Raw genomic sequence first — 17,640 nt, forward strand, 5'->3', positions numbered from 1 at the left:
TTCTTAGAAACAGATTGGCAAACTGGAAGGAGGTCTCCAGAGAACAAACAAAATTAGGAATAAATACTTCGATTTTTACTTATTAAATCACTTACATATTCCAAAGAACTCAGTGCTCTAACAACACGGACAAGTGACAAAAAAGAAGACTAGTATCAGCTTGCAATAGTACAGCTCCTTAGAAAAGAAGGGGATTATAGTATGCAGTACTCTGGCATGTAATTAGAAGTCAGTGTATGAAGACAAAGATAAGAAATATAAAGAGAAACTTCCCAGTCAGTGACACTTTTCTAGTTATTCAGTAACCTCTGAAATGTAGAAATCCCACTTCACTGGATACTGAAATCTAAGCTTGATTTAGTAATAGAAAATGTACTTTAGAAGTGTCCTATAATCAACAGGGAGATGGATGGGATAATTTGAAAAGCTCATCTATTAGCAACACCTATGAATTTTTCCACACATTATTAGTTGACAGATATTTTGTCAGAAAAGCAACTATCCTGATAAAGAAACAAGATTTGTCAAGAGAATACCAAATAACTTTTTCTCAACACTTACACTTGTAGGCCCTTAGCAGCACTGCCTTAAATCATATCTCTCCACCAATATTTCTGTTTAGCAGATGCTCATTGGCTAGTACTTATTTTGGACTGGCTTTAAGTAAAAGATTAAAGGCATTGAGTATTGATAACTAAATTAAAAGGGCTGGCTGCCAATAGCTATAACAGTAAGTAAAGAATAAAGAGCATTGCCTGCTCTGTGTCCTCTTGACCACACAGAACAATCATTAAGAATTAAGTGCTGTGATTCAGTGCCCCTCCTCCCTTTTCCCCAGGAGGCAATGCCTCACACATCACCAAGTACGCAGTACTCTGGGAACAAAGCCAAAAGTAGCTACTCGTTCTCTGAATGAGAACAGCTCAAAAATGGGTCTTACCCAAGACGGAGGGACGGGGGAAGGGAATGACAATATTTCCTGCTACTGTTTATAATGCAAGTTTTTTTAACTGGAATGAAATTTGTATAGACCCGTCTTTTATTGTCTTTCTTAAATGAAGCTCAGGATTTTAGCTGAGTGGCTACATTAAAAACATGTAATATAATGATGCTTTTTCGTTAGAGCAATTGATAATGTGTAAAGTTTTGAAGGGAATGCCTTTCCCCATTCCATATCTCCTTCTCTTTTCCCCACCACTGTTGCTAGATGTGTTTTTTTTAATTAGTTCTCTCTGTTTGCTGTGTAGCAACAGAGCAAAAAATTGGGATGATATCTGAATCCTCCAAAAATCCTCCAGTGGCTCCTGTTTAGTTGTTTTTAGATATCTACATTGATGACTACAAGATAGAATAGGCTAAACACAAGTGGTATTGAATTCATTGGGATTATACTGATGATTCATTTAATCAGGTATGTTCAGCATAAAGAAAACATTAAATACTCTCCAGGCTGTGTCTGACCACACATGGGTGGGCAAATGACAGAAAAATCTACTCCTGCAGGTGAGAGCCACAGGAATACTGGGGAGGGCAGTCGAGGTTAGCAGAATTGAGCTGAGCAGCAATAAACAAGCTCTGAACCATTTCAAACTGTGGCTGAGCTCCTCCTCCAGCATTCCCTCTCCAGAGGTCTGGCACCCTCTGAAAAGGCTTCAGTATGTGACAGATGAATCAGAGAGTATTCCTTGAGGGAATTCCACTGTTGCACAGCTCCTCTTTGTCTCTTGTTCCCTCTAGCGTAACACAGTGCATGCAGTTATCACGTTCATATATTCAGACCCTGGATGTGCACACAAATACAGATGTTTGCATCTGCATAATGAATACACCTTCCTTTTTTAGGGTGTGCTCACCATGATTCTAGCCTTTAATGTCTGATTAAATTAGGAGGATGTGCATTGTGACTTTATATAAACTTCATGGGAAAATTCTCATATCAACAGTCTGTGAATTTTAACCATTAAATACCAATGTCTTTCAGTTATTCCAATATTTTATTTTTTTCTTTTTAAATACTCTGCATACTGCAATAGGGCATGCCTTAGATATCTCTTAGCATGAAAAAAAGTATTACAGTAGGTGTATGATTTTTTCTTGACTGAATAGTTTTCTTGATACCTGACTTTTAAATACCATGGGACAAACTGGACACTGAGCTTGCACTGCAGTCACTGGAGGGAAAATAAACCACCTCCAGAGAGCAATCTATCTTATTTTCAGATAAGCATCTGAGATAGGTCAGCACATTGCTAAGTGCTCATTTCTCTGTGTAAATTACAGGTAGAGGCTAGGGTGGATATCTGAGGCTTGGACATCCACATTTTTGATGTGTGTTGTAAGAGGTATCAGCACAAACCCAAACGACCAATGCAAGTTAAAAAATTTACCTCTATGCTTGTCCTCCTCCCTTTTTTCATAGACTTCATCACAGAATCTCAGAATCTTGGTATCACATAGTGGTTGAGATTGGTGTAGACATCTGTAAATCCTTTAATTCAACACGTCTGCTCAGAACAGAGTCAGCTAAACCGGGTTGCCCAGAGCAGTGTTCAATTGGGTTGTGAATATCTCAAAGGATGGAGACTCCACAATCCCATTGTGTTTGACCATTCTTAAAGTAAAAAAAAATATTTTTTTATGTATAACTGAAATTTCCTGTATTTACATTTATGTCAATTGTCTCTCCTCCTTTCACTGGGCACCACTGAGAAGAGTCAGTCTCGCTCTTTTATATAATCTTTCCATCAAATACTTACAGAAATGGATAAGATCTACCTGAGCTTTCTCATCTCCAGGCTAAAGTATTCTAAACTTGCTCAGCCTCTTCTCATATGACAGGAGTTCCAAGACCATAACAATCTTTGTGATCCTTTGCTGGACTTGCCCTAGGAAGTCCATGTCTCTCTCATATTGGGGACATCAGCACTGGTAACAGCACTCCTGATGTGTCTTTCCAGTTCTTAGCAGAAAGGAAGTCAGCTCCTTCTGACCTGCTGGCAACACTCTGTCTAATGCAGCCCAGGAGGCTGTTAGTCTTTGCTGCAAGAGAGCTCAGCTGGCTCTGGCACAACTTGCTGTCCATTAAGACTCCCAGGCATTATTCTGCAAAGCTGTTTTCCAGCCAGTCAGTCCACAGTCTGTACTGATGCATGGGACTATTTTTCTTTGGCTGCAAAACTCTGTATTGTCCTTTGTTAAACTTCACAAGATTAATACTTCCACTCATTGATGTGGCAATGGCTGTATGGAAAAAGTCCTGCCAAAGATGGGCCGGTGAACCAGAAGTTTTTAATGTTGTTTAAACTCATGTTAAGAGGGCTCTTTGCAGAGTCACTGCTTTTCCCCATACCTTCTGTGTAACCCTCTACCTCTCAGGTAGAAGTGTCCTGGGAAGATGTCCCAAGGTGCTCCCACTGGTCCTTTGTTAACCCCTTCCTTATTGGCTGTAAACTCCTTACCTTGATTGTGACCCCTCACCTGTGATTGGTCCCCAAGGGCTATATAAGCCCCCTCCCACAATAAACTTCCTCTTTCGTCCTCTCTCCCCTGGTGGTCCGGTGAGTCCTCCATTGGGGGGTCTCAGGGCCACATGGTGGGGGGCAGGGTGGAAGGGCATATTCCTTCCAGGTAATGGACTGAAACGAGGCCTGAAGGATCTCCCCCATCCCAACTCATCTACCGTACATTATAGCCATCAAGAAATGAATTAATCCAGTCCTTTAAGTCATCCCTACAATCAATTGGAATAGCGAAACTGCTTCAAAGGGCAATTCATTGCACCAAGTAATGTCTGTTAGAAGGGGACACATCTCTCTCCACATGTTTGGCCAGTCACAGACTGGAGTCTTTTTGATACTTTCTTCATGCGAAATATGTTTGCTTGCTTCCCAAAAATTCAGTCTTAATGCCTTTTGTTTTGTCATCTCAAGAAGATATGGACACTAAATTCCATTAAATATGGATCCGATGGTGCTCAGCTCTTCTTTGTCTCTGGTGTCCGAAATGCAAATGCTCCTCCAATAGCAACATCTAAGGCATGTCTTTTATTTGCTGTCTTATTTTAGACTTTAGTTAGCTTATCCACTGTCTTAAAAACTTTTACTGTTAGTTGCAATAATTTAAAGATATTCCGGTAATATAATATAAATCCTATGAGATAAATATTCATTATTCTTACATCCAGTCAAACTCACTACCTTTAATATGCCTTGATTTTTTCATGCACACACCACATATGTTAGGCTTGATTTTAAAGTTTACTTGATACTTTTTCCATGATAGTTTCATAAGTTTTAAGAGTTCATGTCACGGCAGCTTGCAGCAAAGACAGAAAAGAAGTCAGTAAATTTAGATTTCTTTTCTAGAGCAAATGCAGAAAAAAAGGGTTTTTATAATTTGCACAAGTCATTGAATAATGTTTGTATTGCCATTGGCAGTTTAAAGTCCAATGACAGATCATACATTAAAATCATAACATGAAACTCATTTGTAATTTAAAGTATAGATTACGTTACAAAACTGTATGAATTCTGGGATCTTTTAAAAAATTGAAGAATAAAGATAGAACTATGCTATTTAAAGGAACCACAGGGCTAAGTGGAAATTTATATGCAAAAGGAATAAAAGAAGAAATAACTAGTCTCGCACCCCATAGGTCCTGCAAACACTTATGTCTAAAGTAAGAAATCCTGCTACTCATGAAAAGAACTGTTTCAAGCTACAATTTTATGACAGAATCCTAATACGTTAGACTCCCTCTGGAGCTCTTGTTCCCAAAAATATTGTCTTTAAAGTAATTGTTACACAAATTGCTCCATTAGGCCAGGTTCCGAAATTCTCATTCATTTTTCCATCTACTCAGACAGTGGCCTTCAATAACCCTTTCAAAAAATGACAGAGCTCCCCCTCTGGCATGCCCTCTCCAGAGCTGTGACTCCCTTTGAAGAGAGGTCAGCTTGTGTAATATAGACCATAGAATGCCAAAAGCAGACTGTTGAGATAGACCCATCATTTGAAGTCATGCATGCTTTTCTCCACCTTTTTGTCACCTTCTCTTCTTAATTTTTTAAGGCTGATGGGAACTAAACTGGCCTCTGGCATAAGTAAGGCATTCTTAGCAGTCACTTTCCTGGGCCTAATTATTGCAGTGATGCAGAAGAGCTGCGCATTTGGTTTTGTATTTTTACTGTCCTTGGTAGAATGTTATTGAAGGACAAAGCAGACAATGCAATATATGTCAAAACATATTACAGAATTTGTATGAAGCCTTAAATCTTTTTTTTTTTTTTGGAAGCAACTTGAAAAAGAACTTTACACTTAAAAATGTAAATCTCTGAGAAAAAAAAACTAAACTCACCAAATCCTAACTAGAAGAAAAAGACAGTGTTTGAGGATCTTACTGGATATTCCTGCTAAACCATAACCTGCATTCTCATATTAAAAAAAAAACAACGAAAAACAAAAAAACCACCACCCCAAAACCAAAACAACACCCAAAATACAAAAAAACCCAAAAGCAAACACAAAAATGCTTGGTTTATATTCCAAGTTAAAAAGTTTAGGCACATAACACCTGGGTTATACAGGTGATTCTAATAGCTCCTCAACTTCCTCCTTAACCTCAAGACACTGTAAGTTTTTTTTGAAAAATGCCATTAACATTTTCACTAAATGACTTTCTCCTGTGATACATTCTTGCTTCCTTCATAGGTGTGAACTCTATGCTATTTCCCTTACAAATCTGTCATCAAGCAATCCAGGTAAGCACTTGCCTGTCATTGTTTCCACCTGAACAGACTGATCACTTTACTGCATTTTTACAGTATTTGTTTCCTTTTTACTTTTTTCAGTCATAGAAACATAATTTGGTGTCACAGAGAAAGACTGCTGAAATCCATGATTGCTATGCTCCTTTGATGAGAGAGTATAGGACAGTACATTATCTTACTTGGACCAAACCGGATTGGTAGGATTAATCTAGAGTCAGATTAGAGATTACACTCCTATTGATAATCAGCAAATATAGTGTGGCATGACAGCACTCTGAGGCTGCCCACCTCGCACCCACATGCACAGCAGTTGCAATGCTGTGCGCAGTAGATGCTGCTGTTACTTCAAAATAACAACTCTTTTTCCAACATCCCTTTCTCTTTGTTTGAACTAGATACTGAAGCATCAATAACGAAACACCTTTGACTTATATCTGGAAACCTACAGCTTTGTATAAAGGCTGTGTTTCCCCCTGATTAATGCAGCTTTTCTTCAGTACTCTATCTCTGAACTGTTTGTCTGCTGTGAGCTTTCCTTCTCTAAATCAAAGCTGCCACTGAAAACCAAAAAGATTGTAAGAATGTGAGCAAGAAGGTTTGACTAACTTTTATTTCCAGCCTTCTAATTGGTGTCTGCCATAGTCATGTATATAGTTAACTACATTTACATTTCTCTAATGTAGGTTTCCATCAGATGGCCTCTTAACAAGCAATGATTTAAAGGGATAACTCAAATGTAAAATTCACACTTCTGTATGAGCTGTTTTTAACTAATGTTCTTGAAAAGAACACTTGAAAGTATCATCTCAGAGAGAGAAAAAAAAATTGTTCTGGAACTTCAGTCTTTATTTTCTGCATCCAAAAACCTTCTTCTGCATCATTATTCTGTTCCCCCATTTGTGATTTGGTTTATTTAAGTCCATAAGAAATGACAATATAATAATACATAGGAAAGCCTAAGTTAATGAATAGTATTCTATTCTTGGCACTACTACTGTTAAGCTTTCACCAAATTTCCCTTTGTTACACTACCAGAAAATCAGAAATTCTGCTTTGCCATGAGCACAGTTAATCATTAGCGAGGGCCAAAGAATCACGTCCTGTTTTAATCATGATGTCAAGAAAATGTTTCAATTTATTTGAAAACCTGTCATAAGTGAGAAATTGCAGGGGGGGTTGTTTTTTGTTAAAGTTATTGACATTTTATCTCTGATTTTTCACAAAGTAGGATCAGTTATTTCATCCTTGTGCTTATCAGTATTAAAATAGTTAAAGACAGTGAAATGCAGTTAAACTTTCTAAGACCTGGATATTGATCCAGTAAAAAAAATCTTTCCAGATTTATTTTTATTAGATTTCTCACTAAGAAATAAATAAAAAAAAGTGCAGGAACTGCTCAGCAGTCATGCCATTCTTCTTTACTAAGGCTGTCACTTCTGGGGACATATTCTCCACCATCAAGGCATGTCATTTAGAGATGTCAGATTCATCCCATGCACTGTTTTACCTATACAGACTCTGTGAATTGTAGACTAAATATACCTCTGCTGTACTGTATTTATACTCCTTTTTTCATCTAAGATATTTTGGAAGGACTATGCATGCCTTCTATATGATATATTCTGTTATATTTTAACTAAAGTTAGATTTCACATTACCTATACTGTATTTCTATCCTCAGATAGTCACATTCAGGTGCTCTCTGCAGCCAAAAACTTGTAGAAAACTATTAATTTACCCAGATACACTGGATATTTTAAGGATGAGAGAAATAACTCCCTGCTAGGGTCTGCTTCTCTCCATAGAATCTAAATGGGATTCTCGATATCTACACTTCAGTGAGTCTCATTCCATGTCTGTCTTTTTCATCCACAACTTGCCTCGTGCAATTAAACTGTGCCTTTATCACTCTGCAGGAGTCTAGTCAACAACTGAAAACTAAAACCGCTTATCATATTTAATTAGGCAATTTAACCATGCTGATTTCAGGATTGCACTTCTTCCTCATTCACAGTTGAAATCAAAACCCAAAATGTTTAAAAAGAAACCGTCACATTGAACTGCAGCTCAAGGAGCTCTCCAAATCATAGTAGCACTCTTTCTCGATATATCAGCTCTTGAGGAGATTTCTCCATCACTCTAGTAAGCTACAGACCAAGCAGATAAATTGTGATGTCAAAGTTCAGAAAAGTGTGGAATTTGAATTATACCGTAAGACAGTGGCACTGAAAATTTAAAATAGAATCTACTTTTGTTGCCTTTCCCACAATGACTGTCTTCGGTCCTGATTTAGGTTCAATGTAAAGAGAGTTTTTTAAAGAATCAGCAGTGAGACAGTATAATTTCAATAAATGTGAAACATCTTACGTATGAGGTTTGTTCAGTTTGCAGTTTACAGAGCTGAATGAAGATCAAAGTCAGTGAGTAGCCTTACATTGTGTATGGATAACTGCATGGGTCATTCATCTTACCAGAAAACAAAAAGCCTGAAATTCTATGACTGAACGCACATGCAATAATGTTCTCAAAAATTATTTTCAAAATAAAAAGTACTGAAAATGTATGGTACCTTCTAACCTCTCCAGTCTGCTCTATTCAGGAAGAAGAACCAATGAAAAAGCAAAAATTCAGTGGAGCCAGGATAGATTTCTTAGAAGCAATTTACATCAGTCTGTATTTGGGGGGAGATGTTCCTGGGTAAATACTGATAAAGCAAACCTAGATATAATTCTAGGCATTTTAAAATAAGAAATACAGTTGATTATCTAACATCAAACTCTTTTTCATGAGTCGATCTATGAAGTTATGAAGAGTTATTAATGGCATATAGATAGATTAACAAAATTTATACACATTTTTAGAAGAAATGTAGGTAGTTCAATTTTATTTTTTTTTACCTTGCTTATGAAAACCATAAGTGCTACTTTTGGAGAGTCATCTCAGTAAATTCAGTCAGCAAATGATTTTCTTTTGTTTAGGAGCTGTATGATTGACTGATTCTTAACAAGTGAAGAAAATACCTGTAGGCAAACAACAATACTAAGCTTGCAGTGCACAGAAGTGAGCTAAAAAACAGATGCCAGCCCTCTGCTCTTCCTGTATAATTTGTACATGGTAACGAAAGTAAAGTGATTCCTTAAGCATATTTTCTAGCTTATTATTCACCACTATCTTATTTCATGTGGCACTTCAAAATGCTCTTTTATACCTAGGTTGCTAGAACAGGATATCAGCAGCTTTTTGCTAGTGCATATAATTGAAAGGCTGCTACTTAAAAGAGGCACCATTAAAAATCTGAATTTGCCAGCAGTTACAGCCCAATTCTATGCCTAGAATAGAAAAGCAATTATGGTATGCTGCTGTATTTGGAAGTGTTGGCAAGTCTTAACCTTTAATGGTGACTCCTATTTATAATAAGAAACATACACATTGAGGATCTTTCTTTAGTCTATGTATAACTACCATAACAAAAACAGTGTAAGTAGGTAAGGTAGAATGAAACATTTTATCGTGATTTAGGCTTCAAACAATAAATTCCATTACATTTCAAAGGTCATTTCAAAATTTTTAAAATTTTGATGGTTCTATAATTTCAGAAATTAGTCTAGAGTTATATCTTTTTGGTTTTGCTTTGTGAAAGCACTCCCAATGTTAAACATGAAGTACTTAATACCACTCTTCACCTTTAAAATGAACATCATTAACAATTCCTGACTATCCATTACTCATAGGGGATCAAAATCCATTGACTTTGCATTCTAATTTTGCCAGAATACAATTCTGCTGCCTCAGGTGAAATAAAAATAAATTCTCAGTACTGCAAAGAATATGTGTTCAACTGTACAGATGTGTCCTAATGGCACCTCATACAGTGCAGCATGTTAAGCACACTTACTGCCTGACATCTTGTGAATTTGTTAAAACAGGAATATATCTGTCACTTCTGAGGTAGACTCAAAAGATTAGGAGGGTAAAATTATTAAGTGTCGTGCCTTTTGTTGCTGAAAAAAGGTCTTGGATTTGAAGGGACCAGTGAGCTGACTACATTCCTGTATTGTTGCACATAAGCTGGATTTGCACTAACAATACAGTACTGATTATACCTTAAAGCAAGATTTACTTTCCTGTAGATCATCCCTCTTTATTTACTGAGCTAAGCACTTCACGTGCATTGCCTTGTCTAGCATGAAATAAAGGGCTTGTATTTAAAAAGGCTGCTGATGAATGAAGAGTTACATATGTCTTAAATTATTTCAATTATTTACCATTTATGCACTTAAAATGATTGTAAAAAATACAGTTTTATGGAGAATTGATAGTAATGTTATACAATTACTGTAAATAGCCTTTGGAAAAGTAATGACAAAGTTCTTCATGCCTGTGTTATCCCAAATTGGAGAATGGATGAATATCAGTTTGGTCAATCACATTTGGGGGAGTGTTTCATCCTAAAAATTAAAGTCTCTGGGTTTTTCATTATTAAAAATACTCAAAACTTGTATTTTTATCTAAATAAGGAATGCCATTCATAGAATCATATAATCTTTGTTAATCCAAGGAATACAAAACATTCTTAAAAAGCCACTAAAAAACCCTTGCAAATGAAAGGTAAAAATATTATCTTTATTCTGTTTGCTAAAACTGAGAAAATTAACTTGATGCAGTAACAGAGTGTAAGGCCACTGGAGATTGACTCATTAGTATAATCCAGGGGTTTTAAGCAATCTCTCTGGTATGAGAACACTAACCTATTACTTAAATGATGTGTTATTAAGTAAAAATAATGGTATTTCTTTTACTTTGCCAATACTAGGTTTGTATTTTAAATTCAGTTAAGGAGAAATAGCTAAGCTAAAACAGAAAATTTTTCAGAATTCAGGAGAAATGTCTCCACATTGGCCTGAACAGAGCTCATGCTATTCCCTTTTTAATGTAACTTCTGTTCTAGGAATTTAAGATACTGTGGAGTCACCAAGCTGGCACACAGAAATCCCAATAGCAGCACAGCTCTGGAGCTTGGGTACCTTTAAAAATGACACAAATAATAAGAAAGAGAATCCAGGTTCATTAATTTGATTTAGTAGATGAAACCAGGACCAGATTCCATTTTTACGTAGCCCTCATTCAGGCCAGTTCCCATGGACAGTAGCATGAATTAAGACAAGACCTCACATTTGGTTTAGCAGGATTTGTAATGATGTGTGCCATGGCCTGAGATGTCCGTCTCTTTGAAGAATATCAATCTTTCTACATCCTTTTGAGTGACCATATTTCTCTTCAGTACCACATGTTTACAAATCTGTAGTAACATTCTAAATGTTACTCACTCTGCAAGAAAGAGGAGAAATGTACAATGTACATTTCCAATGTACTTAACCAATGGCAAGAGTGGTTGTTATTCTGGATATTTTGGGTCATGGAACAGAATGCTGAGTTTAAGTTCCATGAGTCACCTTGTGTAGAAATCTCACAGAGCACTTCTATGCACATATGTAGATAGAAATAATAATAACAATGTTTGTGAGTCTGTCCTACGTTGGCGTAAAAATGGAAGTCTACATAGACAGGTAGACCTTTCAAATGTCACAATTTGATGGCAAATGCTTTTCGTAGGGTGAGAGAAATATTTCCTCCTGTTCATCCTTCATCATAAAAGTAAGACTGATCCCCATGAAATGCTGAGCCCCATTGACAAGGTCTTTCAATTCCTTATATCTTAACTGCAAGTTGAATATTTCACACAGTCTAACTTTTGATTTGGTAGATTAACTTATGTCTTTTTTTGTCTTTCTCATAGGCATGAGTAGCTACCTAAAGATACAGACTTTCCCATAATAAAGTCAGGATGGACAGGCATAGGTCTGCCAAGATACCTATGCAGCCCTCAAGAATTTCGCACAGGTTTTTCCCTACTGCTACTGCAACATTTTAAGCATGTAAAAAATATGTCTTGTGGACTGATGCTCTGAGTTTTTCTATCCCTTTCCACTAAAAAAAAAAAAGACAGTGTGTGATAAGTTGTAAAATTACGCTGAAGTCATGAGATACTCCAACAGCAAAACTAAATCTTAACTACATTACCAATTTTAATGTAGAGGTATACAAATCTGTCCTTTATATTAAAAATAAGAAAATCTAAACTTAAGATTTTAGTAAGAAATACCACTTGTAGGACTTACTTGTAATACAAAGCTTTTATACAAATTGATGACACCTAAAAACCTCATGGAGAAAATACTAGCTGTCCACACTCAATCATAATTGTTCTCTCACATTCCGAGTTACTAAAAGTCACACCATGACTTTTAATTTTACAAAGGAAAAAGTTTCACCAGCTTCTAAAAAGCAGAAGACATGATAATTTTAACCTAACTGTGTTTCTACCCAGCTTTCTGTTAAGTCAGAAGATCATAAAAAAAGATAAACTATACATGAACTTTTGTTACATAACATTTACATTTTCTCCATGCATGCAAAGAAATTCCTAATCCAACCAAAATGCTGATAACCTTCAGTTTGGAAATTATGTTTATTTGAAAGACATCTAGTTTTAAAAAGTGATAAAGATTAAAAAAAAAAAAAAAGAAACTTATTAAAACTAGTTAGTTGACTGCCCAAAAAATTACACTTATAAATGGAGCACTTTCATCGACTGTGTTTCTGGAAACCTTAACTTTTCTTCTCCTGCACATAGGTCACTTCTTGGCCTATCATTTTTAACCTATATGTAAGTAACTTGCAACACAATGCACATCCCACAACACTTCTGGTAAAATATACAGTAACACAGTGTAACCAGGTAAACGAGCAGGTCTGATCCCTGCTACAGCACAATTGTGATTGGTCAATATATTGTGAGTAGGTAAAGCAAGAAAAAAAAAAAAAAAGAAAACAGTATGGCCAAAAAGAAGATTATATCTACATGAATAAAGAATGAATGGTTTTGATACAGGATCTTATACCAGACTCTGGGCTAAAATAACTCTGCAAAGTGCTGTTGGGACTGTGACTGGGCTGAACATAACTTTCCTATAAGAGACTTATCTAAAATGCACATAAAGGGAGGACCTTCACTACTGAGTCAGTAGAGCACTGCAGTCCAAGACACAGCTAACTTTGGAACAGTCTGTTCCGTTTTGCTAAAACTGTCATCTAGAAGATTTCTGATTAAATGAAGAGGTTTCAGAAGATATTACAGAAAATAATTAAAGGAATGAAAACAGACCTTCTGTGCAATTCAGAGAGTCCAACTGACCTGTTCAAAGGAAAAGATTAATGGGGAAGAAGCAACTTAGTCACAGCCTATAAAGATCTATACAGATTTTTATCATGCATTTTCCCATCCAGCAAACAAAGGTATAATAAGATGCTATGACTGCCAGTTGATGATAGACAAGTCTGCCCCTGGAGTGTAGTTAAATCTTCAAACCAAAGACTTTTAGAGGCATTTATGTAGTTTTACTTCCAAGTCTCCCCACTTGATGATTTAAAATAATACTTTATAGAGCATTGTTTAATAACATGATTCTCTTTTCCAAACTAATAATCTACAGAACAACTCAACTGATAATTAGTTCTTCTAATATTAGAGGGTAAATTAATTCAGTGAATGATTCAGAGAAAATACAAGGCTAACTCACCAACAACATAAGTGAAAAAAATTAACATCATAAATCTCTATTTCATGAACAGATCTGTGATTTAAACACATTTTTGCAAAATCTCCTAAATGAAGATTCATTTCTTTTCAGTTAAGAAGTATGTTTCTTTATTCAGAAGTCCACAGTTCTTTAAAAAAATAGCATCCATTGTAATTTTATCATTTGGGAAGGTAATATGTTGAGCTAAAATCTTGTCTATTCAGGCTTTATTTTTGTAGGATGTGGACTACAGATAATTTGAACAAGAAAATCTTCTATCTTTTGACAACCACTCATTTGCTTTTAAACTCCTGCGCACTCACTGTCTGCAATCATGCTCTAAAGCACCATAATTAAAACATGGAGTGCTGAATGTATTTAACAGGTTCAATTCTGTTTGCTGGTTAAAGATTAAGAGACCAAAAGATGGAGTCTATTAACAATACTGTATGAAGAAAGAGAAATCACTGCAGACTGAAGTAAGTCCCACTGGGGGCCTAACAAGCACCTGCCATTTTCATGCAGTGAGAGATCAATCAGTCTCTATATGCAGCAAGACGACTTGCCAAAAGCTGAACCACAAGGGGGAGAGAAGAAAATGATCAATTCCCCAAATTCTGTGCTCTGCAGTAATAAAATGTTGTGTTCTAAACACTTTCACTGTTTTTGCAATTGTGATATCTTGGTCAAGTTCAAAATGTGCAGTGAAACTTCGGTATCAAAAATGTGTTAGAAAATAAATTCTCTCTGTTATTACTGTGTAAATCTAGTCACATTACAAGAAAAATAAGTTTTGGGGTTTTAAAACTGACAGTTGTGGAGTACAAACACCCAGGTTTTTGTTCTCATGGACAAGACTGCAGTTTAAATTTTCCAAAATTGGACTCAGTGCTTATTTGATTTCTGGTTGCCCTAGAGGACTGAGTTGGCCAACAGAATACTAAAATATTCTAAATACATATCAAACACAACAGTGACAACTGGAAATAAAATAAAAAAAATTGGAATTTGTCTATTCGTCAGAAAGTGTTGTTATTAACACCCCTACAAGTTCACTTGTTATCAAGCAGAAGAATAGCCAAAAAAATCACAGAACATTACACACAATTCTAGGTCTTACCAAAACTCCAGGTTCTTACCGGCTTGGGTCGGTGCCAGGGCACATGGATACAATTGCATGTTAAGGTAAGAAAAACCACCCTCAATTTGCAAAGATCAGAAACCGTGAATGAAATCTCTAGACATTATTATTCTTTCCTAGGTAATCAAGTACTCAAATACATCTTAAAAGGTGACATGATCAAACAAAATTGTCTGGAATTCTAGAGAAAGCACTGAGATCATGCACTTATGCGATTAGCCTGGATTTTTTAGTATTTTCATGTTATCTCTCAAGTGTTCTTAAGGCCACTTTCCCGCAATATGAAGTGTGATTTTTCATTTCCTGTTATACAGAAGACAGCTGTGGAGCAGTGGTACAATAGTAAATAATACAGGATGGGAATCTGTTTGGTATACAGAAAAAAACAACAAACAAAGAGGCTTATTAGAGGTATTTATTTGCATTTTCCCTTCACTATTATTCTGAAGAATGATGGTTATAATAAAAAACCTCAATTAAAAATGTCCAAACCTGTCTTTCAATGTAACAAAAGAAGTCCAAACTGGCAAAAATGAAAAATAAAGAGGACCGCCAAAAATGCAAAATAGTATATTATTCATTATTCGATTAGAAAAATACTTCTGTTTGAAACAAAAAAGTGTAAACAAATGGTTTGAGAAAACTGTTTATCATTTAGTGGAGAAATTGTTCCAGAAGTCTTCATCCTTGCACAAATATAACTTTTAAAATATTATTAAGGTCATAGTTTGCAGAGGTTATCTGCTGGGTAAATGACTGTAGTACTAGATCAAGAGAGATCCAAAGATGGCTATAACCGCTACATCAAACTTGCAGAAGAAAAAACAAGACTTTTCAGACAGGATTTTAAATAGCTTGTTCAGTTCTGCCAGTTCCTGCTTTAGTCTATTCTAGTCTATTAGGTTTCAGCAAATCCATCTCCCTGTTAGTTTTGCTCCTCAAACACTCTTGTTGATATATTTAATTTTAATACCACACCTTCAGTTGCCTCACAGAAAGAAATACAACATGATACTGTGTGGATTGTGCTGCTCTTCAGTCTGAGGTAAAGTTCTGACTTCAGTGAAGTGAACAGGAAGACTTCCATTGATTTTGGTGGGATCATGGTTTAACACACAGACTATAAATAAACACATCTCTAGGGTCTGCACCACAAATCCTGTTATCACCTAATGCCCTGATCAAGTTGCATACATTAACACTCAGTAAATTAATTTGTACTGTAAAAAAAAAAACAAACACCCTAATCAATTACAGTTATGTAGACAATCTTTAAGAAAATAAATAAAACAAGCACCTGATAAAGATTAAAAATAAAGCAAACAACCAAAAAAACCAAAAAACAATAACAAATCTCCCCCTTCCCTCCAACAGAACAGCATATATGAAGAGGTAAATTGAAAATAATTTTTTCACACAAAAAAAATTGAAATTTAAACTGTTCTGCAATGTATAATATACTTGTCAATTAAATAGGAAGAAAGATATTATTTCTTTTTGGCTTTCAAATATCACAAAAAATATAGTCTTACTTCTATGTGAGAGCTAAGTACAAAAATGCTGAACAATGCTGCAGTCTTTGGTGATTGCTTCTTCTTTAAAAAACATCTCTAGTACGACATAAACAACTTAGCGAGTTCGGTGTACGGATTGCATGTCACTTGGGTTTACTGTGAGACAACGCCTACAGAAGAGATTCAAAGGTACAGCCATGAAATAATACTCAGAATACAAAATGAATTACTTCTCTTTCTAGGAATCACCAGGATCACATTCATAGAAGACCGAACTAAATCATGTGTACAATATTTAGAAACCTTACATCAAGACATCATATAATAGACAGCTTTACCTAGTCCTGAAAGCACTTGCACTCTCTACTCAGTTCTCAGTTTGACCTAAACTTTCCCTGTGATTTTATATTAAATATCAATGTGAGTGCATTGATACTGATACACAGGGAAGCATGTGCTCTGGGGAGAATGCTGTCTTTCTTCTGCCTAAGCTTCTCTATGATCTACTGTGCCTAGACTAAATTCCACTTAACTCCCTAGAAAACCGCGAAAATTTTTATGGTCAATCACAATCTGAAAAGCAATGGAAAATGTAGTGTTTAACTCCTAGGAAGCAACCTAATGGCTACCATCCATATTCCTTTCAATACAAGCTATAAAAAAGGTTCACAGCCTGAACCAACCATACTGAAAAGTTTCCAAGAGCTCAGCTTAGAATTTTGGCTAAAAAAATTGTAAATATTAATTCTTGGGTATTTTTAAAGAATGTCAATGCAATTTTCCTGCATCATCAGGAAGCATACTGGCCAGTTTATGCTGAAAGGGACTTCTGTTATCATTGCAGAAAAAATATTTTAAAGCATTACTTTGCTAAACAAATTAGAAGGACTCCTTTGAGTATTCATAATACATATTTACTAACTATTTTAATTAAAACAGATATCTCTCTACTTAGCTTGAAACCTATATTTCAATCTGCCTTATGATTTTTCAAGGTTCCTGTATCACATGAACATACATTTTTGAAAAACAAATATAAATCAAATATGATGGAATAAACACTGATTAGAACATTTTGGAACACCATTAACATACCCAATTTACATGGCACAAATCTGCTAACATCTGCAGTGATATACAATCCCCCAATATCTTTCATATCATGAAGATGAAAACAGCCTTTTTTTTAATCTTCTTTTGCTACAATAAATACAACAGCGTATTTCTCCTATTTTGCATTTAACGAGAAGCCAGTGAGTGTTATTATATTAGCATAGAACATGAAAAGGGAGAAGATGGAAAAAAGATGCTGAGCAGTTCAAGTAATCTGTTAGCCCAGGACCTAGAACAAGAAATCACCTCCATCAGACAGTAATTCATTGTTCTGGGAGGCTCCAAGATAAATAACCTAGACTACAGCATCACCTCCCTTGGCACTTTTCATATTTCTTCATTTCCAGCATCAAAACTGAATAGTGGAATTTTAAACAAGGAACGATCTATTAAAGCTCATTAAAAACATCCCCTTACATATATTGACATGCAGAAGGTTCTGAAACCACTGATGTTGACTATTT

General features: G+C 35.7%; 1 protein-coding gene across 9 annotated transcripts in view; it reads right to left on the reverse strand.

Moving 5' to 3' along the window:
• Window positions 1–17,640, reverse strand: part of FAM19A5 (family with sequence similarity 19 member A5, C-C motif chemokine like) — a 505,659-nt gene that overhangs the window by 131,143 nt on the left and 356,876 nt on the right. The window contains exon 5 of one of the 9 annotated variants that reach the window (XM_027679253.1): window positions 8,687–8,788. The exons of the other annotated variants lie outside the window; for them this stretch is intronic. Within the exon in view, the coding sequence (XP_027535054.1) occupies window positions 8,717–8,788 (72 nt within the window). The 3' untranslated portion in view covers window positions 8,687–8,716. Of the gene's footprint in view, window positions 1–8,686; window positions 8,789–17,640 lie in introns of those variants that run through there. 9 annotated transcript variants of the gene reach the window in all.

Source organism: Neopelma chrysocephalum, unplaced genomic scaffold (genome assembly GCF_003984885.1).
Source record: "Neopelma chrysocephalum unplaced genomic scaffold, ASM398488v2 Primary Assembly neopelma1_45, whole genome shotgun sequence".
Classification (NCBI taxonomy): Eukaryota; Metazoa; Chordata; class Aves; order Passeriformes; family Pipridae; genus Neopelma; species Neopelma chrysocephalum.